Source organism: Aegilops tauschii, chromosome 1, assembly GCF_002575655.3.
Source record: "Aegilops tauschii subsp. strangulata cultivar AL8/78 chromosome 1, Aet v6.0, whole genome shotgun sequence".
Taxonomy (NCBI): domain Eukaryota; kingdom Viridiplantae; phylum Streptophyta; class Magnoliopsida; order Poales; family Poaceae; genus Aegilops; species Aegilops tauschii.
In genome coordinates, this window is record NC_053035.3 from 203,872,037 (window position 1) to 203,897,877 (window position 25,841).

The 25,841-nt window shown below is 43.8% G+C and overlaps 1 protein-coding gene across 2 annotated transcripts; it reads left to right on the forward strand.

Moving 5' to 3' along the window:
* Window positions 1-7,165: 7,165 nt before the first annotated feature.
* Window positions 7,166-23,549, forward strand: LOC109733164 (ABC transporter G family member 25). 2 transcript variants are annotated; one of them, XM_020292350.4, is made up of 15 exons: window positions 7,166-7,471; window positions 7,601-7,677; window positions 17,184-17,447; window positions 17,659-17,722; window positions 17,820-17,963; window positions 18,036-18,070; window positions 18,515-18,588; window positions 19,028-19,752; window positions 20,221-20,517; window positions 20,871-21,317; window positions 21,401-21,549; window positions 21,900-22,189; window positions 22,279-22,403; window positions 22,947-23,099; window positions 23,180-23,549. In XM_020292350.4, exons 1-14 carry the CDS (start codon window positions 7,236-7,238, stop codon window positions 23,095-23,097), a joined length of 3,078 nt encoding a protein of 1,025 aa, XP_020147939.3. In that variant the 5' UTR covers window positions 7,166-7,235; the 3' UTR covers window positions 23,098-23,099; window positions 23,180-23,549. The 2 variants fall into 2 exon arrangements, with proteins under 2 accessions (XP_020147939.3, XP_073366865.1); XM_073510764.1 differs by lacking the exons at window positions 7,166-7,471; window positions 7,601-7,677 and adding an exon at window positions 16,301-16,675.
* Window positions 23,550-25,841: the final 2,292 nt, after the last annotated feature.

Here is a 25,841-nt window from a genome sequence, read left to right on the forward strand (position 1 = left end):
ACGAGGGTGGAGGGCGCGCCCAGGGGGGTAGGCGCGCCCCTGCCTCGTGGCCTCCTTGTTGGTTGCTTGACGTCCACTCCAAGTTCTCTGGATCACGTTTGTTCCAAAAATCACGTTCCCGAAGGTTTCATTCTGTTTGGACTCCGTTTGATATTCTTTTTCCGCGAAACACTGAAATAGGCAAAAAAAACAGCAATTTGGGTTGGGCCTCCGGTTAATAGGTTAGTCCCAAAAAAATATAAAAGTGTATAATAATGCCCATTAAACATCTAGAACAGAATATATAATAGGATGGAACAATCAAAAATTAGATACGTTGGAGACGTATCAAGCATCCCTAAGCTTAATTCCTGCTCGTCCTCGAGTAGGTAAATGATAGAAACAGAATTTTTGATGTGGAATGCTACCTAGCATATTCCTTAATGTAATTTCTCTATTGTGGCATGAATGTTTAGATCCGAAAGATTCAAGATAAAAGTTTAATATTGACATGAAAATAATAATACTTCAAGCATACTAATAAAGCAATCATGTCTTCTCAAAATAACATGGCCAAAGAAAGTTATCCCTACAAAATCATATAGTCTGGCTATGCTCTATCTTCATCACACAAATTATTTAATTATGCACAACCCCGATGACAAGCCAAGCAATTGTTTCATACTTTTGATGTTCTCAAACTTTTCAATCTTCACGCAATACATGAGCGTGAGCCATGGATATAGCACTATAGGTGAAATAGAATGGTGGTTGTGGAGAAGACAAAAAGGAGAAGATAGTCTCACATCAACTAGGCGTATCAACGGGCTATGGAGATGCCCATTAATAGATATCAATGTGAGTGAGTAGGGATTGCCATGCAACGGATGCACTAGAGCTATAAGTGTATGAAAGCTCAACAAAAGAAACTAAGTGGGTGTGCATCCAACTTGCTTGCTCACGAAGACCTAGGACAATTTGAGGTAGCCCATCATTGGAATATACAAGCCAAGTTCTATAATGTAAAATTCCCACTAGCATATGAAAGTGACAACATAAGAGACTCTCTATCAATGAAGATCATGGTGCTACTTTGAAGCACAAGTGTGGTAAAAGGATAGTAACATTGTCCCTTCTCTCTTTTTCTCTCATTTTTTAAAAGGATAGTAACATTGTCCCTTCTCTCTTTTTCTCTCATTTTTTATTTATTTGGGCCTTTTCTCTTTTTTATGGCCTCTTTTTTTTCTCTTTTTTCCTTTTTTTTCTATTTTTCGTCCGGAGTCTCATCCCGACTTGTGGGGGAATCATAGTCTCCATCATCCTTTTCTCACTTGGGACAATGCTCTAATAATGATGATCATCACACTTTTATTTACTTATAACTCAAGTATTACAACTCAATACTTCGAAAAAATATGACTCTATGTGAATGCCTCCGGCGGTGTACCGGGATATGCGATGAATCAAGAGTGACATGTATGAAAGAATTATGAAGGTGGCTTTGCCACAAATACGATGTCAACTACATGATCATGCAAAGCAATATGACAATGATGGAGCGCGTCATAGTAAACGGAACGGTGGTAAGTTGCATGGCAATATATCTCGGAATGGCTATGGAAATGCCATGATAGGTAGGTATGATGGCTGTTTTGAGGAAGGTAATGGTGGGTGTATGATACCGGCGAAAGGTGCGCGGTATTAGAGAGGCTAGCAATGGTGGAAGGGTGAGACTGCGTATAATCCATAGACTCAACATTAGTCATAAAGAACTCACATCCTTATTGCAAAAATCTATTAGTTATCGAAACAAAGTACTACGCGCATGCTCCTAGGGGGATAGATTGGTAGGAAAAGATCATCGCTCGTCCCCGACCGCCACTCATAAGGAAGACAATCAATAAATAAATCATGCTCCGACTTCATCACATAACGGTTCACCATACGTGCATGCTACGGGAATCACAAACTTTAACACAAGTATTTCTCAAATTCATAATTACTCAACTAGCATGACTTTAATATCAGCATCTTCATATCTCAAAACAATTACCAAGTATCAAACTTCTCATAATATTCAATGCACTCTATAAGAAAGTTTTTACTAATCTTGGATGCCTATCACTTTAGGACTAAAATTTTAACCAAAGCAAACTACCATGCTGTTCTAAAAGACTCTCAAAATAATATAAGTGAAGCATGAGAGATCAATAATTTCTATGAAATAAAACCACCGCCGTGCTCTAAAAGAGTGAAGCACTAGAGCAAAAACTATATAGCTCAAAAGATATAAGTGAAGCACATAGAGTATTCTGACAAATTCCGAATCATGTGTGTCTCTCTCAAAAGGTGTGTACAGCAAGGATGATTGTGGTAAACTAAAAAGCAAAGACTCAAATCATACAAGACGCTCCAAGCAAAACACATATCATGTGGTGAATAAAAATATAGCCCCAAGTAAAGTTACCGATAGACGAAGACGAAAGAGGGGATGCCTTCCGGGGCATCCCCAAGCTTAGGCTTTTGGTTGTCCTTGGATTTTACCTTGGGGTGCCTTGGTCATCCACAAGCATAGGTTCTTGCCAATCCTTGTTCCATAATCCATCAAATCTTTACCCAAAACTTGAAAACTTCACAACACAAAACTTAACAGAAAATCTCGTGAGCTCCGTTAGCGAAAGAAAAGAAAACACCACTTCAAGGTACTGTAATGAACTCATTCTTTATTTATATTGGTGTTAAACCTACTGTATTCCAACTTCGCTATGGTTTATAAGCTCTTTTACTAGCCATAGATTCATCAAAATAAGCAAACAACGCACGAAAAACAGAATCTGTCAAAAACAGAACAGTCTGTAGTAATCTGTAACTAACGCAAACTTCTGGAACTCAGAAAAATCTACCAAAATAGGAAGACCTAGATAATTTGTTTATTGATCTACTACAATTTGAATCAGTATTTTATCACGTTCTGGTGATTTTTAACGATTGTTTTCGTGAACAGAAAGTTTCTGGAATTTTCAGCAAGATCAAATAACTATAATCCGAGAAGATCCTATAGGTTTAACTTGGCACAAACACTAATTAAAACATTAAAAAAATCTAACCAGAGGCTAGATGAAATATTTATTGAATAATAGCAAGTAAAAATATTGGGTTGTCTCCCAACAAGCGCTTTTCTTTAAAGTCTTTTAGTTAGGCATTGATAATTTTAATGATGCTCACATGAAAGACAAGAATTGAAGCGTAAAGAGAGCATCATAAAACACGTGACAAACACATCTAAGTCTAACATACTTTCTATGCATAGGCATCTTATAGGAAAACAAATTATCAAGGCAAGCAAATACTAGCATACGCAAGGAAGAAGTGAGAAACAATAGCAATCTCGACATAACGAGAGGTAATTTAGTAACATGAAAATTTCTCTAACCATATTTTCTTCTCTCATAATAATTACATGTGGGATCATATTCAAATTCAACAAAATAGCTATCACATAACATATTCTCAACACGATCCACATGCATGCGAAGTTGACACTCTTCCAAAATAGTGGGATTAACATTAGCTAAAGTCATGACCTCTCCAAACCCACTTTTATCAAAAAATTCATAAGATTGAACATTCTCCAAATATGTGGGATCTAAAGTTGACACCCAAACCCACTTTCAATACTATTGCAAACATTATTATCAATCTCATATTCAACATGGGGCTTAAATAAATTTTCAAGATCATAAGAAGAATCACCCCAATCATGATCATTGCAACAAGTAGTAGACATAGCAAAACTAGCATCCCCAAGCTTAGGGTTTTGCATATTATTAGCACAATTGACATCAAGAGAATTTATAGTAAAATCATTGCAATCATGCTTTTTATTCAAGGAGCTATCGTGAATCTCTTCATAAATTTCTTCATCACAATTTTTAGATTCACAAATTTCAAGCAAAACTTCATAAAGATAATATAGTGCACTCAAATCACTAGAAATTGATTCATCATAATTGGATCTCTTAAAAAGATTAGTAAGGGGATGAGGTTCCATAAACTTTTAGCAAGCGAAGATGCAAGCAAAAAGAAGGCACATGGTAACACAAGATCGAACGGAAGGAGGGCGAAGAAAACGGCAAAGGTGAAGTGGGGGAGAGGAAAACGAGAGGCAAATGGCAAATAATGTAATGCAAGGGATAAGAGTTTGTGATGGGTACTTGGTATGTCTTGACTTGTGCGTAGACTCCCCGGCAACGGCGCCAGAAATCCTTCTTGCTACCTCTTGAGCACTGCGTTGGTTTTCCCTTGAAGAGGAAAGGGTGATGCAGTAAAGTAGCGTAAGTATTTCCCTCAGTTTTTGAGAACCAAGATATCAATCCAGTAGGAGGCCACGCTCAAGTCCCTTGCACCTACGCAAACAAATAAGAACCTTGCAACCAACGCGATTAAGGGGTTGTCAATCCCTTCACGGCCACTTGCAAAAGTGAGATCTGATAGAGATGATAAGATAATATTTGTGGTATTTTTATGATAAAGACTAAAAGTAAAGAAAGCAAAATAAACGGCGCCAGAAATAGCTTGTTGACGGGAGATTAATATGATGGAAAATAGACCCGGTGGCCATAGGTTTCACTAGTGGCTTCTCTCAAGATAGCATAAGTATTGCGGTGGGTGAACAAATTATTGTCGAGCAATTGATAGAATTGAGCATAGTTATGAGAATATCTAGGTATGATCATGTATATAGGCATCACGTCCGTGACAAGTAGACCGACTCCTGTCTGCATCTACTACTATTACTCCACACATCGACCGCTATCCAGCATGCATCTAGAGTATTAAGTTCATAAGAACGGAGTAACGCTTTAAGCAAGATGACATGATGTAGAGGGATAAACTCATGCAATATGATATAAACCCCATCTTTTTATCTTCGATGGTAATAATGCAATACGTGTCGTTTCCCCTACTATCACTGGGATCAAGCACCGCAAGATTGAACCCAAAGCTAAGCACTTCTCCCATTGCAAGAAAGATCAATCTAGTAGGCCAAACCAAACTGATAATTCGAAGAGACTTGCAAAGATAACCAATCATACATAAAAGAATTCAGAGAAGATTCAAATATTGTTCATAGATAATCTTGATCATAAACCCACAATTCATCGAATCTCGACAAACGCACCGCAAAAGAAGATTACATCGAATAGATCTCCAAGAGAATCGAGGAGAACTTTGTATTGAGATCCAAAGAGAGAGAAGAAGCCATCTAGCTAATAACTATGGACCCGAAGGTCTGAGGTAAACTACTCACACATCATCGGAGAGGCTATGGTGTTGATGTAGAAGCCCTCCGTGATCGATGCCCCCTCCGGCACGACGCCTAAAAAAGGCCCCAAGATGGGATCTCACGGGTACAGAAGGTTGCGGCGGTGGAATTAGGTTTTCGTGGTGCTCTTCGATGGTTTGGGGGTACGTAGGTATATATAGGAGGAAGAAGTAGGTCAGTGGAGCCACGAGGGGCCCACGAGGGTGGAGGGCGCGCCCCCTCCCTCGTGGCCTCCTCGTCGGTTGCTTGACGTCCACTCCAAGTCCTCTGGATCACGTTTGTTACAAAAATCACGTTTCCGAAGGTTTCATTCCGTTTGGACACCGTTTGATATTTTTTTTCTGCGAAACACTGAAATAGGCAAAAAAACAGCAATTTGGGTCGGGCCTCCGGTTAATAGGTTAGTCCCAAAAATAATATAAAAGTGTATAATAAAGCCCATTAAACATCCAAAACAGAATATATAATAGCATGGAACAATCAAAAATTATAGATATGTTGAAGACGTATCAAAGGTGCGCGAGGATCTGGAACTCCTTCTCGACAGCCCGGCCGATGGAGAAGGGGCTGGCGGCGTGGACTTTGCTGACAACGGTCATCACCACCGCGTGCTGCTGCAGGAGGAAGACTTGCTGCTCCAGGGACGGCGTGGATGCGATCACCTTGTGGCTGGATCTGGGCCGACGCCCGTGGTCGAGGCAGTTGGTACCGCCGGAGGCCATGTGTTGCGCGTCGGAGCGGTCGGGGAAGACGAGGCGCTCGCAAACAGGGCGCGCAGTACCGCCCGTGCCCAGGCGGTCTCGCACCGAGCCGTCGCCTCTCCGATTCCTCTGGTTTTGGGGGCACTCTCTGCCTTAGTGGCCGGGCTTTCTACACATGATGCAGTGGAGCGGATCGTGGCAATCAACACGGCGATGGCTGGAGCTCAGGCATCGGAAGCAGAGGCCTTTAAATCTTCTCAGGAAGGCCTCGCGCCCCGGAGGGTGCCGCGGCCGGACCGCGGTCCGGAAGCAGACCCGCCGTGGGGCGGCGCTCGGACCGCAGAGGCCCTGATTGCCTTCTTGCTCTTGCGGGAAAGATGCAACTCCCATCCCTCTTGAATGTCGTCGGTGGCTTCTTCAATGTCATTGGTGGCCAGATCTGGCGATGGGGACGGGGCAACTATGATGGATCGAAGGCGGGGCTGCTGGAACGCGGGGGGAGGGGGGGTGGTGCGGGCACGGCCCACGGTCCGAGCAGGGACTCGCCCTCGGGGTCAGCCCCCCGCTGCAGGATTTGCGGCGGCGTTCCCCACTCCCGCGTGGCAGGGGAGAGGGGGGTGGCAGGCACCTCGGATGGACCGGCAGACAGATCCAGGCCCGCGGGGGAGAGGCATTGAGGTTCGGCCGGTGGCGTCCCGGGATCCCGAGGAGAGGCAGGGGAGGGCATGGTCAGGGGCGGCTGCCCCGGGGATGGGCAGCGGCTGGGGCAGGTGGCCGGAGTGGCCAGCGGCGCGGACGTGGGGAGATGCGCTCGCTCTCGCTCTCGCCCGGACCTGTCCTGCAGAGTTGTACTGCTAGATTTCCTTCCTGATACTATTTTCAGGCGACTGGCATATAGCCATGCTATATAGGAGTAGTACTTAAATTCCTTCGACCTTTTTCTTGTGGAACAGAATCCGCTCCCAGGTTCCATTATGAACAAATGAGATAGAACAAGAGTGGCTGACCCACTCTTTATTATCTTCGCCCCTGGCCGGGTCAACCGCGACGTGTAATCACTGACAGGAACTTCCCACCGGACACGCGCGCGCGTTCTTGTGAGACTCGGACCATGTCGCCCAGCGAAAGCCCGGTCTTTCACGTAATACCCTCCCGGCGGCTACACAATATACACATTCCACCGTGTCAAGCTCCTTATTTCTCCCTACCTACCTGCTCAGCTCGACACCATGCTGCCAGCGCCCCTCGCCGCCGTGCTGCTCCTCCCCCTAGTCCTCGCGCTGCTCCCAGCCGGCGGGCGGTGCCAGCAGGGCGATGACAACCCCGGCCCCGGCGTGCGCCACCGCGCTCTGCCGCCGTCGGCGTCGTCCGCCGCCTCGGAGGCGCTCATGGCCAGGATGTACACCGTTGGCCAAGAGCTCGCCGACGAGGTGCAGAGCAAGTACGGCTTCTGCATGTCCAACGTGTACGTCTTCTCACCCTGCGCTGCGGCCCCGGCCCAAATTTACCTTCCCTTGCTGTTTATTTCGCTGCTTGGTGTGCATACTGGTCTGTTGGTTGTGAGCTGAAAGAAACGAGGAATTTTAATTCGTAGGAACAACGATTTCAACCAGACGTTCAACTTCACCTCGGACCCGAGCTTCATCTCGGACTGCAATGAGCAAACCCAAGGTACAAACAACATTCAAGCTAGTCGATCGGCCACTTTTCTTGTGGTAGTATGTTTGAGTCTAAAGGAATACAACACGAGTCTCCTTCTAGCTAGGTCAACGGTCTGGTCCAAATTTAGTTTGGTCTTTATTCTTCAAAAAAGTTGTCCGCTCTTGCACAAAAATAATGAAGTTAGAAGTTCAACCTAAAATTGAAGAACTTCGCTGTAGCACGTGTGGCTTCATGATTTTCAAATCTTTTTCTTATGTATGCTGGAACTTTCCGTACACAATAACTCGGGGATTTCTGGGGGCATATCGGAGCACCTTCATGTAATCACGATGTACTAATTGGACGGTGACACTGCCAATTTTTTGGTCATGGCCAAATTTTTGGTCTATATTTAGATGGCTTCTAATATTTCGGCATGCCAGGGCTTCTTTGATCATTCTGGTTCGCATATCTAGTCAATGTTGCCCAATTTACGGGCATGCAAAAGCTCCACCAAAATTTTGATAGGGCAAGGCTAGGCTAAAGCCAAACATACCCCACATCTCTATTTCATTTTTTTTTAATATTCAATTTTTTGACATTTGAGCACACAAATTTTCAGGTCCGAATTTAAAACAGACCCGAAGAAAAGAAAAAACAATTTGTTTCCGAATAGTACCGACACGCAGCTTATAAGAAACAAAAAGGACAACTCGTCCACCTACATTATGAGCAGCCCAGACTTGAATTTGCTACAATATATTCACGGTCTGGTTTTATGTTTTTTATGAGGATGTGAATGGAAGTTAAATCTAAAATTTTATGACATGGTAGTTATTTATTATCTCTATGCCATAAATTAATTTGAGAATTTTAATCACTTGTATACATGTTTTTGTATTCGCCTAGTGCACTAGCACACCTAATGGGTGCCCTGCACTCTATAATATCCGCCACTTCTAAAGGTAGAAATTACTCGTTAGATCACCGAAAAAAGGACTTCTTATGGACAACCTCGCCCCAACCATCCAGCCTCATCGACGACGGACCACTCCGGCTGCCGCCCCCCACTCGTGGAGACCTCGTCCACATGGGCTTGATCTATCCTACAGAACGCTCTCCTCACCATTCACGTCGCCACCTACCAGGGCATCCCTCAAGGATGTCTTGCTATCTGTGCCGCCCACCGTAGCGGTCGTTGGGGGAAAGGCCATTTATGCCTCCCTGTTGATCCTGCTTGTCCCACGCTAGCCTGCTCTTCGAGAATGATTCAAGGGGGTGGCCCGCGTGCAGGTGGCGACCCAGGACCCTCCGGTGACTAGTCTGTCCAAAAGAAAAAAGATCGATGGCGAAGGGAGTGTTGCACATGCCTTCTTGAGGAGCAGCGCACCATCAATGGATGCAATCAACATGGTAGTTAAAGCATTCATGAAGTGTCAGGATCCACGCCCCCCTCCCATGTCATTCCTCACCCTCTTAACGGCAAGGCCAAGGGAAGATGCTTCAACTGTCTACCCTCACTCCACCAGCCTCCTCTCTGGGCAGCCTGACCACAAAGCTCGATGGTGCTTCAATAGACCGGCCCATCCATCGGCTAGCCAATGCCTGGTCTTTCCCCCCGATCACCCCAATTCCACACGCCTTGCTTTCCCTCTGGACCACCTAGTCTCACTCTAGCAACCGATCACTTCCTGCCTCACCCTTCCACCAAGACAACATATGACCGCCCCCACCCCTCCCACACCATCGCTTCAACCCTGCCATCCATTCTTGGACCTGTGCCTTCACCTTCCACCTACATGGAGCTGGATCTGATCCCCGACGACGCATGCAACCACCCTGATTTCGTCACCAGGATCGCGGCCTTCACCTTGGCCATGATGTCGGCTGAGCGGTACCACGAGAACCATGGCGCCATGCTAATCACCATTGGCAATTGGCCGCCTCCGTGTGAGTCAGGTGGTTGTGGAGGTGGGAAGAAGTTTCGCCTTCGCTCCGGGAACCTTCTCCGTCACCATGCTCGCGCACGGAGGAGGCTTCTTCGTAATATTCAACGACTCAGTCATCCACAACATCGCAACCAACATGCCCGACACGTTGCATGACGGCTATGCCACCCTCGCATATAGTTTGTGCTCTTGCCTCGTCAGGTTCGAGCTCATATTGCTACCTTTCGGTGTTCACATTTGCCTCAAAGGGGTGCCCAAGCACGGCCGTCAACAAGATATTATCGCTGTTGGGTTTGTTTGGCTGGCCCGGAGGTGAACTCCCGTCGCGGCTCTCTCGCCCTGGAGGAGCGCCCTCACACCACGTCACTGCCCATGGACTTCCTGGACCTTGGCATCCACGAGTCCTTGCCAGTGGTTGAGGGACCGACCATCCTTCTGTCCTATTCAATCCCTATACACCTAAGCAAGGTATGAGGCTACTAGACGCGCCACGACAGCTTCTTTGGAGGAAGCAGTGACTCCAATCAAAACGGTATCCCGTCGAATGGCTCCGATGAAGACTACCCTCAGAAGCGTTCTTTTTGGTGGTCATTTGTCTTCGAGTACGTGTGGCGACCTGTGAACAGTCGGCATGTGCACAAAAGGCTTGTCCCTAGTCATCGTGACCTCTTGTCAGACGGTCCTAGGCACCAGGGTGGGACTAGAAAATCCCATGGTCATGCTAGCTACAACAACTCCTCTGTGTCGCTCAGGGCATGCAGTGGCTTCTCTTCTGATAACCATCGCCACCACAATGCGGACGACGCGCCGCCTTCGACTGACGGAACCCTAACGACTAGCCTGCCTCTTCACGTAACGGAGACCTTATCACCGCGCCAACCGAGCGTAACGGTGCCATGACGATCCATGCCGCTAGTACTACCAGTGCTGGCCATGCAGACTACCATTTCCACCGCGTTGGTGTAGACGCGTGCTCTACCTCCTCCAAGTCTGGATGCCGACCATGTGTCTTTTGAAGCCTTCGATTGCGCCCAGATTGCCTCTGTCATCAATACGTCACTAGTATCTGTTGACAAAGTTTAGGGAGATGAGGTACATGATCTGGTTGTTCAGCTGGTGGTCACCGATGTTGTTGTGCTGAATCACATGACTCAAACTAATGTGGGCCCGAAGAGGCCCCCCACTGCCGTCATGGCGGGTGATTCCATCCTCTTGGGCCCCATCTCGGGCGGGCCCATTCAGGACTTGGGTGTCGATCTCTTTGGGCCCATCTTGGCTCTTGTCGGCGTCATTAGCCCTTTGTGTAAATCACCACCCCATGTCGCCACTCGTAAGAACCTGCGGAGCTCCCCTATCATTGTCGCTGTGGCTAATGTATATGTGCTACTTGTGAGCTGCGTTGGGATTTCCATGCAGATGAGGGGATGATGTAGTACAATAGAGATATGTATTTCCTTCAGTTAAGAACTAAGGTTATCAATCCAGTAGGAGAACCACGCAAGACCTCGTGAATAGCACCTACACACAAAAGAACAAATACTTGCACCCTAGGGGATCAAGGGGGTTGTCAATCCCCTCGGCGGTTAATTGCAAGGACCAAGTCTGATAATGGTAGATAGATAAACAAAAACACAAAATAAAAGAACGGTAAATAAATCGCAACAAGGTATTTTTGGATTTTATATATGATAAAGATAGACCCACGGGGCCATAGTTTTCACTAGATGCTTCTCTCTCAAACAAAAAGCATATGATGGGTAAACAAATTACTGTTGGGCAATTTATAGAAAAGCGCATACGTATGACGATATCCAAGGCAATGATCATGTATATAGGCATCACGTCCGAGACAAGTAGACCAACTCCTGCCTGCATCTACTACTATTACTCCACACACCGACTGCTATCCAGCATGCTCTAGAGTATTAAGTTCATAAAGAATGGAGTAACGCCTTGCCCAAGATGACATGATGTAGTCAAATTAAACTCAATCAATATGAATAAACCCTATCGTTTTATCCTTAATGGCAACAATACCAATACGTCTCTTGTCCCTTTCTGTCATTGGGATATAGAGCACTGCAAAGATTGAACCCATTACAAAGCACCTCTCCCATTGCAAGATAAATCAATCTAGTTGGCCAAACCAAACTGATAGATCAGAGAGAAATACAAAGCTATAATAATCTTGCATAAAGGAGTTCGAAGAAGACTCAAATAAGATTCATAGATGATCTGATCATAAACGGACAATTCATCGGATCCCAACAAACACACTGCAAAAGAAAATTACATCGAATAGATCTCCAAGAACATCGAGGAGAACATTGTATTGAAGATCAAAGAGAGAGAAGAAGCCATCTAGCTACAAGCTATCATCCCATAGGTCTGTGGTAAACTACTCACACATCATCGGGAGGGCAGCAAGGTTGATGTAGAGGCCCTCCGTGATCTCCCCCTCCGGCAGAGTACCGGAAAAAGGTCTCCAGATGGGATGAACAGAAACTTCTGGTGGTGAAAAAAGTATTTTTGGTGGCTCTTTGTTGGTTTCCCGAGTTTAGAGAATTTATATAGGTGGAATTAGGTCAAACAGAGCCACGTGGGGCCCACAAGGTACTTGGGCGCACCTACCCCCTGGCGCGCCCAAGTGCCTTGTCGCGTCCGCGTTGCACGTCTGGTCTCCTCCTGAAGCTTCTAGGGTCTCTCTTGTCCAGAAAAAAAATCGTCAAAAATTTTCGTGGCATTTGGACTTCATTTGGTACTGATTTCCTGGAAAATCAAAAACAGACAAAAAACCAGCACTTGGCACTAAGTTAATAGGTTAGTCCCAAAAAATGATATATATAATTGCATATAAAACATTCAAGATTGATACTATAATAGCATGGAACAATCAAAAATTATAGATACGTTGGAGACGTATATATCAATATGTATCTTGCAATTTTTGCCCTACTGTCAGTTTTCCTTTTCTTCAATTTTTTCAGTTAGATCACTTCCCCCATTCAATTCTAATTGAGCTCTTCCAGTTTCAAATGAGTGAAGGCAACTATTCGTTTTCAATTGGAACATGAACATACAGGGACTCGACAACCTCTAGCGTCACCTAATTGTCCATGATCTTGTTCTACAAAACCATGATTCCATTGTCTATTTTCAAGAGATGAAGCTCTCTATTGTTGATCACGCCCTAATTCTTGAGCTCCTTGGCCTTCTGTTCGCCGATGCCTTCTGTTTCCCGCCGCCGGACGAGACCAAAGGTGGTACTATACTGGCCTTCAACTCTGATCTCTTCAACATCCAGACCACCTCTCCAGCCATGAACGGGGTCTCAGTGACTATCCATATGCGCGCCTATCTTGCCTCCTAGTGTGTCACTGTTGTGTATGGGCCTCAGGTAGACACTAACAAACTTACCTTTATCGAGGAGCTCAAAGCGATCCGTCCTGCCCTATTGTCGGCATGGCTTCTCCTGGGAGTTTTCAACCTATTGTGCATGCCCAGGGACAAGAGCAATACCAGGTCAATCGAAGGACGATCAATGTGTTCCATGCGACTCTTAACATCATGGAGCTCTTTGAACTGCGGCTGCATGGACATTGATTCACCTGTGTCAGCTCATGTCAATTGCAAATGAAGATCGAGATCGATCACATTTTCTGCTCCATGGACTGAGGGCTGCTCTTCCTTCAATGACATCTGCATGCCATCTCCTCCTCGATTTCGTACCATTGTGCCATGGTACTCACGGGGCCAGATTAACGACAAGCAATTGTGAGGATTCTAGTACGAGAATTATTGGCTGAAGATGAGAGGTTTTGATGAGATTGCGCATGACTCCTGGGCTGCAACTTGTGCTCACACTGATGCCATGAAAAAAATGCATTGCAAGCTTTCACGCATAGGGAGCTCCTTGCGATGCCGGTGGAGGAGGAAAATCGATAACATTGCCCTGATATTTTCCATTGCTAACCATATTATCCTTAAACTGAATCAAGCTCAAGACCACTAAGATCTCACCATTGCTAAAATCGGCCTTAGACAACACCTTAAGCATGAGCTCCTCGGTGTGGCTTCTATTCAGCGCATCCGAATTCGCCAACGAACGAACATGTGATGCAAACTCAAAAACCAAAATTGTTCCACATCAAGGCTAATGGCCCCCACCGTCGTAACTTCATCCCATTGTTGCAAACTGACAATGGGCAGTTCACCACCCAGTCTGGCAAACTCCTGGAGCTTCACAAGCACTTTTCATCCAGCATTGGGAACGCGAGAATGCGGTCGAGTTCCCTAAATTGGAACCTGCTGGATATCCCTAAACTCTACCTCTCCTCTCCGGACGAGACATTCTTGGAGGAGGAGATCAAATCAACAATGTTTAATCTTCCTTCAAGGGTGCCCGGACCTGACAACTTCAGCACTAATTTCTTCAAAAGGTGTTGGGAAGTGATCAAACATGATGTATCAGCGGACGTTAACAAATTCTTCAACCTGCGGGGCAACCATTGGCACCAACTCAACTCAGCACACACATGTATGTATTCGGCCTCTAAATCATGAATTGGTATTCACTAGCACCCAATATAACCGTTTGGATTGAGTGCCGGAAACTTTTTCCTTTTTTATGTAGAGTGCTGGAACCTTTGGTTTAGTTCCGAGCGGCACTCCAGCAGACTTGCGCTCTCTCCCTTGATACCGAGCTGTCGACCTATTGCTCCAAAATGCTGGTCCCGCAAAACCTACCGGTTTGCTCGCTCTCGAAAAGAAACAAGAATGTCTTGACCATGGTGGCCAAGAGCTCGACCATCTTGCACACAATCTGGGTGACTAGCTAAATTCTAAAAAGTATTGAAAAAACGTATGTGTCGTCCCCCGCGCGGGCGACCCGGGTGAAACCCTAGCCGCAGGGAAAGTCCCCTCCCTCGCCGTCGCCGGCAAGCGCCGCTGGGCATTGGCGGCGGCGGGGCCTCTCTTTTTCTTCCTCTCACGAGGTCTGGGCAGTGTGGGGCGCCCGACCGAGGTGAGGCGTGGGGGCGCTGCGAGCGGACTACGGAGGTCGCTGTGGGCGCGACGAGCGGACGCTGGTGCGCGCGGGACGGTGCGGGCGCCGTGATGCATGTCTGGTCTCTGCGTGCACGCGCGTGGGCGCGTTGCGAGAGGCCCACTGCCACAACGCGGATCTGAGGCGCGTATGCGCCCTGGCGAGCCAGCGGCCTGATCTGGCCTCTCGGGGTCGCGCTGGTGATGATGGTTGTGATGGAGTCGGCGGATGCTGGTGGGCCTTCCTCCAAGCGTGTTCTTGTCTAGCTCATTGGAGCAACGGCGTCGCACAACGTCGGTGGTGCAGGGGAGGTTTTAGGCAGACTAGATCCAGCTTGGTTGGTCATGTCCTTGCGTGCGGCGGTGCGAGGGTGCCAGTTTTTGGCGCATGGCGGTGCAGGCCAGCTAGTTTCGGTTTTAACTCGGCTCTTCTTGTGAGCTGATGTGCGGATCTCGCCCAATTCTGCGCACGGAGGCAGGGGATGGCCGGATCTGGCGTGGCGCGCCCAGGGCCTGCGTGCGGCGGGGCTGTCCAGTCATGTTGGCGTGTGTTCGCTGAGTTCCTGCATGCGGCGGTGACTAGCCCGTTCCTGGTAGTGTCTGCATGGTCTCTCTATGCTTGGTGGCGCTGAAAGGCCTCGGATCCATGATGATTGGTAGAAGACTCGATTCCGGATGAAAATCCTGCATTGACCTAGCCAATGCCGACAGTAACGATGTCTATGGATGGCGTCTTCCTCCTTGGAGGTACTGCCGTGGAGCTCGTTTGCTCTTCGTATCTCATGGCTTGTGGTCTCCGGGTGAAAACTTAAGATTTGGCTAGGCCAGATCGAGTGACGGTAGTGTCCTTGACATTACTTCCTTCTTGAAGACGCCACCTTGGAGACCCAACAATGGTTATCCGACGGTGTGCACGACTTGTTGGTGGTGCTTGAGTTTGTGGTAGTGTTGACTACTTTTTTTTGCACTAGCCTTTTTGCTGTGCTTCCTCGTTGGAGGTGTTCTTATAATGCTTCTTCTAATTAATAAATTTGGCAGCTCTTCTGTCACATTTGAAAGAAAAAAGAGCTTGACCATGAGGGCACACCCGCAACGGAACTGGATCCTCTAACATTAAGAAGGAAAGTTAGAGAAGCTACAATCCTCTAACTTTCCTTCTTGCAATTCATATGATTAAGGCTAAAATGATTTAAATTCATTTGCAAAGTATAGATTAAATGTGTATATTCATATAATCATTACATGCGAACAATTTGATGGTGAAATAAAATTAATTATAAATTATTTATATCTACAGTAAATATCAATAGTAAATAATCTGCTAAACATTTCTAACATTCCTTCTTCATTTTACACTAGCATTACAATGTACCAGCGTGACATTGCTTCTTTAAGTTAGAGGATCCGGCTCCACCCGCAACGGGAGGAGAAGAGAGGGGGTGGCCAGGAACTTTTGCAAAGTATAGATTAAATGTGTACATTCATATAATCATTACATGCAAACAATTTGATGGTGAAATAAAATTAATTATAAATTATTTATATCTACAGTAAATAATCTGCTAAACATTTCCAACATTCCTTCTTCATTTTACACTAGCATTATACTGTACGAGCGTGACATTGCTTCTCTAAGTTAGAGGATCCGGCTCCACCCGCAAGGGGAGGAGAAGAGAGGGGGTGGCCAGGAACTTGACCACGGCGGTCGGCCAGGCGCGCGGCCCCTCGGGCGTGCATCCATAGAGCTCGATGACGGCGACCGTGTGACAAGGAGAGCTGCGCGCGGGCGGAGCAGAAGCCGTTCTGGAAGGGCGGCGGCGAGCAGAAGCGTTCTGGAAGGAGCGGCGCGCGGCGCAGGAGCAGCCGGCGGCATCGTCGCGGCTGAGCACGCCGGTCTCTAATGGGGCGGAGGCCAGGCTGTGTACGCGAGAAAGAGGAGACGGGGATGACTCGGTGAAAGTCTGCAATTCAGTACTCCCAAACAGAAAGGGACTATAATTGGTTGCTCTCTTTAGATTTCAAATTATCCAATACATGTACGTCCAAACAGAAAATCTTGAATTGCATTCCATTTCAATACCTTGGTTGATTTGGTATTGCAGCTCAATTCAATTCGTTGGGCTGAATACATACATCCAAACAAAGCATAAGAGTACAACTCCCTCTGTCCGATAATATAAGATGTTATTACAACCACTGGATCTAAGAGAATTATTAGCTATTGTTACTTTGGGACTATCTTAAAATTTCTCGTCTTTTGATCCTACAAAGAAATAAATCTGATGCCATTGAGTTTTTGCCTTATAATGCAATAAAACTGTTCAGGTTGGACCACTGGATTTCTTTTAGTACTACTAACTAAAGAAGTACTATATCGTCTTGTCTGTTTGTCATGATGTTCCAACGAATCCTGGCATTTCTCTAGAAGAAGATATCGCATTGCTTTGACCAGAGCTAGAATTGAAGTACATGCCTTTAGTTCTGTTGAAAGAAAATATGTCCCATAAATATTTCCAGAATAAAATAAATGTGTTGTGTATGCAGGGACATTGGTTGCGATGATGTGCAGCAAAGCTGAAATAGAGTTATATCTCAGCAGCTTGGGAAGCAAGAGCATTGTGAGGATTAGTAGGAATTGCAATCAGTTCTCATGGGCACCTGGGTGCCAATCTGGCTGGGCTTGCTCAGCCCCGGACGCCAACTCATTGGCAAACAACTCATTTGAAAACCCGGTTCCGTCCAGATCAGAGAATTGCAGGCCATGTTGTCCAGGTTTCTTCTGCCCTCGTGGACTGACTTGCATGATGCGTAAGTGTTTCTTTCCAAACAAATTACCCCTAGACACTAACTTAATGATGCATGCAATCAACACCCCCCCCCCCCCCCCCCCCCCAAAAAAAAACTATATTCCTCAAGTCCCAATACATCAATCATTTTAGAGTTTCTTCATCCACTTGTTGGTATTCTGTATTCTCAGTATTATGTTTACTTGCTCTAAATCCATTCATCTTTTGTCCAGCTTGTCCTTTGGGTGCTTATTGTCCTCTTGGGACACTGAATAAAACTACCAACCTTTGTGACCCGTAAGAGTAATGTACACTGAAGATTCTTTATTTACCATGCGACACTCTTCATAAGATTTCATAGCACATATTGTTTCTCTGTGACAAAAAATATTAGGTATTCTTACCAAATAACTCCCGGATCAAACCAGACATGCGGCAGTGCAGATTCTTGGGCTGATGTGATTACTACCAATGATGTCTTCTGCCCTCCAGGGCACCATTGCCCAACCACTACCCAAAAATTTAACTGCAGCAAGGGGTAAGCCTTCTCTTTCTGTGATACGTTTTTATGTTTATAGTGATAACTCATACCAAACTTTGTATTCTTCAGGTCCTATTGCAGGAAAGGTTCCACTGGTGAAAATAGTAAGCATCTTGTTTTATTTTTCTTCTGAATTTCATCCATTAGCATGAGTTAGAATTACTACTTATTGAATAACCTGTGCTTTCTACTTATTGAGAAGCATCTTGTTCAAATATACCGTATATGATCTGTCAAGCTCCAAACATGATTTTAACGCTTCATTTTTCTTTCTAGAGTTGAATAGTTTCCTGGAATCCTAACGACTAGTTTGCACCCACTTCTAGCGTTAAAATCATGTTTGGAGCTTGACAAAATGGAAGAGCTCCAAATATGATTTTAACGCTTCCATTTGTCTGCTAAAGATAATTTTTCACCCCCTTCAGTTGTTTGACATACCTTATTAATTAAAAGCTAGATAGCGTAGAGCACTTGATTCAAACAAGTTGTGCAAGTTTACAATTGCTATGATCTACCCTTTGTCTCACTTATCTCATGTAATTTTGCAGAGTGTGGATGGAAAAGCAGGTGTAAGGGGAATTCAGAAAAAGAAAATATCACTTTGTTTGGTGGCATACTGATTGTGAGTAGCGCAATTTACCAATTTTCTGATCAGCAACACTCATTTCGACTGATACATTTCACCAAAAAATTTCTTGACAAACATAGTGATAACTTATACCTTTGATTTATCAAATTGTTGTCTTGTTAGAATTACATGCAATGCTAATGCATTGCCAATGCAAGTCTTATCTCCTTTTGTGTAAATACGATCCAGTTATTTTGTTAGTATATATGATTGTTATGGCCAATGCAAGTTTGTATGCTGTAAATTTCTGCACAAGTTGTGACTGTAGGGCATCCTAGTTTCTCTCCTAAGTGATTTTCGTAGAAACCCGCACAACATAAACAAGAGCATCTAAATTGTTACCAATATCTATTTACTTAGAGCCAACGATCTTGTTCTCGTTGTTTAATGCTAGTATTTAGTAAACGATTCACTCATGATCTTGTTTATGCAGGTTGTCTTAATTGTCATTTTACTACTGGTGTACAATTGCTCTGATCAATTCATTGCAGTTCGAGCTAAAATTTCATCGAAGTCTCGTAAAAAGGCAGCAAAGATTGCGCAAGAATCGGCAACAGCACGGAAAAGATGGAAATTAGCAAAAGAACTTGTACTAAGGCATGAGGTGGAAATGTACGAGTCCTCTGATGCACCTGAGGAATTAGCTACATCATCTGATGGGATACTACATGCTGATAAAGGTAATGGTAAGAGATCAAAAAGTCGCAGAAAGCTAAATGTTCGCACTGAAAGGTTCAGACGTGCATATAGTCAGATTGACAAGGAAAGAGCTCTGCAGCTAGACAAAGATAAATTAACACTCTCTGGAATAGTGTCTCGAGCTGCTGAAAACAGACCGCAGAGGCCAATGCTTGAGGTGGCCTTCAAAGGTCTGACATTATCCATTGGGAAAAAGAAACTTCTACAATGCGTTACTGGGAAACTTTCACCAGGTAGGATAACGGCTATTATGGGTCCTTCTGGAGCAGGAAAGACCACATTTCTCAACGCTGTGTTAGGTAAAACATCAGGCTATAAGAAGGATGGATTGGTCCTTGTAAATGGAAAATCCGGATCGATGCAGTCATATAAGAAGATAATTGGTTTTGTTCCACAAGATGACATCGTACATGGAAACCTGACGGTTGAGGAAAATCTGTGGTTTAGTGGATGCTGCAGGTACTGGATACATAACAAAGTGCAATTCATTTGTGTTACCAAAGTATTCTTTTGGCCTTACGCTAAAATTTTCAATGCACAATTTTATTAGGATCAGTGACACAGCATTGCAAGAATTCAATTCGCTGCAGAATTCGACAATATTATTCTTTACAGCTTCTTCACGAAATACATTGAAAACAATGTTTAATTTTTCAGATATAGTTTAGTTTGATTATTAAAGTGTTATATCATTTATTTACTTATTTATTCATATTCCCCCCTTCAGATATGTAAATTAATCATGTCTCTTGTATGGCATAAGTTCTGTGCCTAGATGGCTCTTAATAGTTGATGCTTATTATTTGCTATGCATCTAAAAAAGTGATATCTCCTAATTAATTTCAGCAACTCTTTTGATGGTATCCTTATTGTACTTTCATAAGGCAATCATTTTCCTCTAACAATCACTATTCTTTTGTGAAACAGGTTAAGCAAAAGCATGTCAAAAGCTGATAAGGTTCTCATTCTTGAACGGGTTATAGGGTCACTAGGGCTCCAAGAAATCAGAAATTCCCTTGTTGGGACAGTGGAAAAGCGGGGTATTTCTGGCGGACAAAGGAAGCGTGTGAATGTTGGGATTGAAATGGTTATGGAACCATCTCTTCTGATATTAGACGAGCCAACAACAGGCTTAGATAGTGCTTCCTCTCAACAACTTCTAAGAGCTCTTCGTCATGAAGCATCCCAAGGCGTCAATGTTTGTGCAGTGATTCACCAACCAAGGTTTCCCTGTAAACTTTGAATTAACCATGCCTTTATTCTTTCAGAAAGAATCCTTTTCTAATCTTCAGTTGAAATGACATAGCTCATATGAAAAGTGCTGTTGCAATTTTTCGTAACAATAATTGATGGGCCGGCCAATACACCAGGGCTACCTATCAGTTGGCGTCACAAAATTTGGTAAAAACAAACTCATCGACATGCCTAGTAATGCCCAACTTTATACAGTGAGTCTTATAAACATGACTAGTCAGGAAGTCATTTATCCTTGTGTGACTAAAATAATCTTATCTACACATTCTTTTCTACTTTATTAAGATGAATTTGGATCTAACATATATTAACATTTTACACAGCTATACTTTGTTCAATATGTTTGATGACTTTGTTCTTCTGGCAAGAGGCGGCCTTATTGCTTACCATGGGCCTATAAGTGAAGTTGAAAATTATTTCTCAGGCCTGGGGATCAAGGTTCCTGACCGTGAGAATCCTCCAGACTATTATATTGACATCTTAGAGGGAATAGCCAAGACAAAAATGAGGGGACATGCCACTCCTAAACATTTGCCACTTCTTTGGATTCTGCATAATGGATATGAAGTTCCAGAAGATATGCAGAAGGACCTTGAGGAGATCAATATGATGCACGAGTTATATACTGTAGGGTCCATTACTAGAGAACTATCTTCTGTAGAACAGACAAAGAGTAAAGATTCTGTGCACCAAAATGTCAGCCAAAGAAATGATTTACTGAATAGGAAAACACCCGGTGTACTTGCACAATACAGATACTATTTAGGGAGGTAATCCGATCTCCTTAATTTCTCTAACTTGCTTTGAGTTTGGTGAATCATTTTGTAACTCCATAGCCAAATTATGTTTTCAGGGTAGCTAAGCAACGTCTACGTGAAGCTACGCAACAGGCTGTTGATTACCTGATATTGTGTATTGCTGGCATATGCATTGGAACCATCACAAAAGTAAACGATGATACACTCGGTGCAGCTTCTTATGGGTATACCATAATTGCAGTCTGTAAGTTGGCACCATGTGTTATTTTTATAAATGTCCTAAACCATAAAGTAGCAAAAAAATAAAACAGAGGAAGAAATATTCTGTTCCTCTAAAGCATCTTAGATTGCAAAAATATTGAGAACCACTCCACACACACTAGGTACACTGGATTGCATAAAAATTGGTGAGAGATATTTGTAACACCTGACCTGGCCATACATAACATGACCTATCATTTCTATAAGCCTGTATAATTTACAATATTTTTTGTCAAATAAAAAAATGATTTATCACTTCATGTGGCATCTTTACCTGCAATACATATTACTTACAATAGCATTCTTCCTGACTTTAATTTGCTTTGTGCACAGCACTGTTGTGCCAGCTTGCAGCACTGCGATCATTTTCACCAGAAAGATTGCAATACTGGAGAGAGAGAGAATCTGGCATGAGCTCTGTAGCTTACTTCCTTGCAAGAGACACTATTGATCATTTCAACACCGTGGTTAAACCAATTGTCTTCCTCTCAACATTTTATTTCTTCAACAATCCACGGTCTACACTTCGAGATAATTATTTGGTCTTGCTTGCGTTAGTTTACTGTGTAACTGGCATAGGTTATACTCTTGCAATTTGGTTTGAGCTGGGGTTAGCTCAGTTGGTAAGTAGGCAATTATCAAATACTTTACCATTCTATGGAAAATCCAAATTACAGGAGGTGATTTAGCTTAATGAACTTTGCTCTTGCAGTGTTCTGCATTGCTACCTGTGGTACTGGTCCTGGTGGGCACTGACCCAAAATTTCCACAATTTATTAAACAATTCTGCTATCCCAAGTGGACGCTAGAAGCTTTCATTGTTGCTGGAGCAAAAAAGTTAGTAGTTTCTCCCTCAATGTTGTTAGTATTTCCCATTTCCTTGACCAGCAAATCGACACTCGATCAATAGTAAAAAGACGAGTTCTTGTCATTCAATTAAGCTTGTCTGCAGCACAGGCTAGTCTACATTAACTCCCAGAAAAGCATATTGAGCTAATTGTTCATTCATATCTCTATAGAAGAAAAAGATCCTGAGTTCCATAATAGCTTGAAAATGCTAAAACTGTTTGGTGGAGTGACAAAAATATAATATTCTCACATGCAAGTTGTTGCAGTCAATGATCACCCCGGCATATACTGAAAACTGTAACTAATCCTCTTAGTGCGTATGTATTTTTATTTTTATTTGGTACTAAAGTCTCTAGAGTAAATTACTAAATATCAGCAGTTCCTTGTTCAGTTGCCCTGTACAAATTTTTGGTAACCAGGTCCCCAACTTTTATAAGTCCAGTACAAATGCTTCTTCTGTTAGTATAACAATCAAACTTCAAGCCTTTTACCCTTTATCCTAACACATATTATTACGGTATTACCCTTCAGTTATTCTGGTGTATGGCTGATTACTCGATGTGGAGCACTGCTAAAAGGTGGTTATGATATCAATTATTTTGCTCTCTGCATCGCCATTATGATGCTTAATGGTGTACTCTTCCGGTTTGTTGCTCTACTTAGTCTGTTGAAGCTAAGATAGACGTAAGTATGCATATAATTAGGTTTTTGTCAATTTTCCCTCTGCTATCATTTTACTTAACTTGGATATGTGGATTATGAAGGTTCTCATCATCTCGCGAACTGAAGAACAAGGGCTTGTTCTCTTGAATATTCAAGATTCAACGGCTGTGGAATTTGTATATAAGAAGGTTATCACATTGGTAGAGTAGGGACCTCTAGAATATATGCATATTTGTAATTATTATTCTTGTCCATAAGCTCTTGGGGGGGGGGGGGGGGGAATGGATCGGGCCTACATAGGTAGCATGTACTATGTTTGTACACTTGCTGACCTTCATTTCTCGAATGCAAATGTAATTTCAAATTGTCCCTTTGTATTTAATTTTGCTATATGAAAAGTGTGAAATCCAGTTCTACTAGGACAAAAAAGCAGTCTGGTCGTTTTAATACATTATCCACATTTCTCTGGAACACTTACCTTGGATTCTGCGGAGGTGCTACTTATTTTTTTATTGAGAAAGATCCTTTAATTTATAACAAAAAAAATCACAGATAAAAACACATATATATATGGCTCTTTTTTTTTACGGGAAAGTTTACTTTATTAATCAAAGGATAGCAACATCGTCTGCCAACAAGTTTACAATGAAATCAGGCGGGTCATCAATCCAGCGAGATGGATTATTAGCATGACCCCATCTTGCTAACTCATGAGCTATGTTATTTGTCTCTCTAATACAGTGCTTAATAGTAAACTTTCCGAAATCTTCGAGATAACTGCGACATTCATCAAACGGTGCTGCCACCATAGAGTAACCTCCATTGAGTTTAAGTGCCTCCACCACCGTGATATTATCTGATCTTACTACCACATTATGGCATCCTATTTCCTTTGCTAGCTTCAGTCCTTTGAGCATAGCCACAGCTTCTGCTGTCTCAACATCAGCTACATGTTCTAGTGTTGCTGTGGCTGCAGCCATGAAATTTCCACGATAGTCACAGATGACCACTCCACAAGATCCTGCATAATCTCCTTCACTAAACAACGCATCGACGTTAAGGACCGTCTGACCAGCCAAAAACCCCGGCCATATATTCACTTTTGGTGTCATTTTTGTTTGTGCTGCACGGGCATAGTTCAATGCTAGGGCTACCACTGCCGCGGCCGTTCGCTCTGGAGATGCGACATCATCACCTCGCACAAACTGTCTCCGTTGCCACCATATATACCAACAAGTTGTGGTTATCAGCTCCGGTAGCTCAAGCACGCCATTATATTGTCTTCGGTAGTAGATATCACAGAGAATGAACTCTATAGTTGCTGAGCCCGCTCGATCCATGTGACAAGTGAAGTTTATATCATCTGCGACTCCCAGAGTTCTCCACACTTCTTGTGATCTGACACACCTAAACAGCATATGCGCTAGGTCTTCTGCTCCTTCTGAACAAAACGGACAACATGATAAATTCCCCACATGACGGTTCATTAGCACACTCCGGCATGGTATTGTGTTGTGTAGGCATCTCCAGATGTGAATTTTTATTTTCGCTGGCACCTTCAAATTCCACAAGTTTTTCCAAACTGGATGCGGTGCCATAGATGATCGGACCAAGTTGCTGTCATGTGTTGCATAGCACATCTCCCACTGTTTATAGTAAGTAGAGCGTACTGAGAAAACTCCACTTTTTGTTAGATGCCATGCCACATAGTCTTCGGTTTCCACGTGACATAGCGGGATTTGTAAAATCCGTTCTGCGTCGATGTGCCAGAAATTGTCCCGGATCAGTTGCTCATCCCATTCTCCCGTAATTGGGTCTATGAGCTCGTTTACCTTTGTGAGAACTTGGTTTCCACGGACTGTAAGGATTTTCTTTGATGCACTGTTTGGGATCTAGCAATCATCTCATATATCAATTTTGCTTCCGTTACCCACTTTCCAAATACAGCCATGCTTGAAAGTTTGAATTCCTGACCAGATACTCTATTTCTAAAGGAGCAATGCTACAACTACACACAACTTTTACGGAAGGTGACATACAGGCTGATGTGGGCTGTTTTGATTGGTAATTAGGGGGAAGCGAGACTCACCCTGAAGCTCGGAGGGAGGGAGGGAGGGGGGGTGGGTGGGTAGTGAGGGGAGTAGGGTTAACTCTGTAAATATCACGTGCAAGTCTATCATTTTTGTTTAAAGCCATTTCTAAAATCACATATTTGTTTTTATTTCTTAAATCATTTCATCATGCATCCCCAACTTAGGTATTCTAAGTGAATTGATCCAAGTGGGGCCCGGATGTTATGCCAGAAAGTGATTTTCAGCCCTGAAAATCTAAGTAAGGATTAATTTTCTAGCCTTTTATGTTAAAAAATCACTTTAAGTCATAGGTATATCAACATTATCAAATTGGGATCTTGGATCTTGCAAGGAGAAGTTTTTAGTGCTACAAATGCTCAAAGTCAAAATTCCCAACTCTGGAAATTCCTCAATCTTCCACACATACATTTCTCCTTTTAGGTAAAAAGCCAGCGATGCTATTACTAACCCTTGTTTCCACGTCGCTACAGTTCACAGCTATGGAAATTACAATCTTGTACTCCCTCCGTCCCATAATGTAAGACATTTTTTACACTAGTGTAGTGTCAAAAAACATCTTACATTATGGGACGGAGGGAGTACTAGCTGGTAGCTGGTAAATTCTATCACATAGCAATGCAACAATTGACTTCTTGGATCGTGTGCCTAATCCTACCGTCCTGCCATCCAG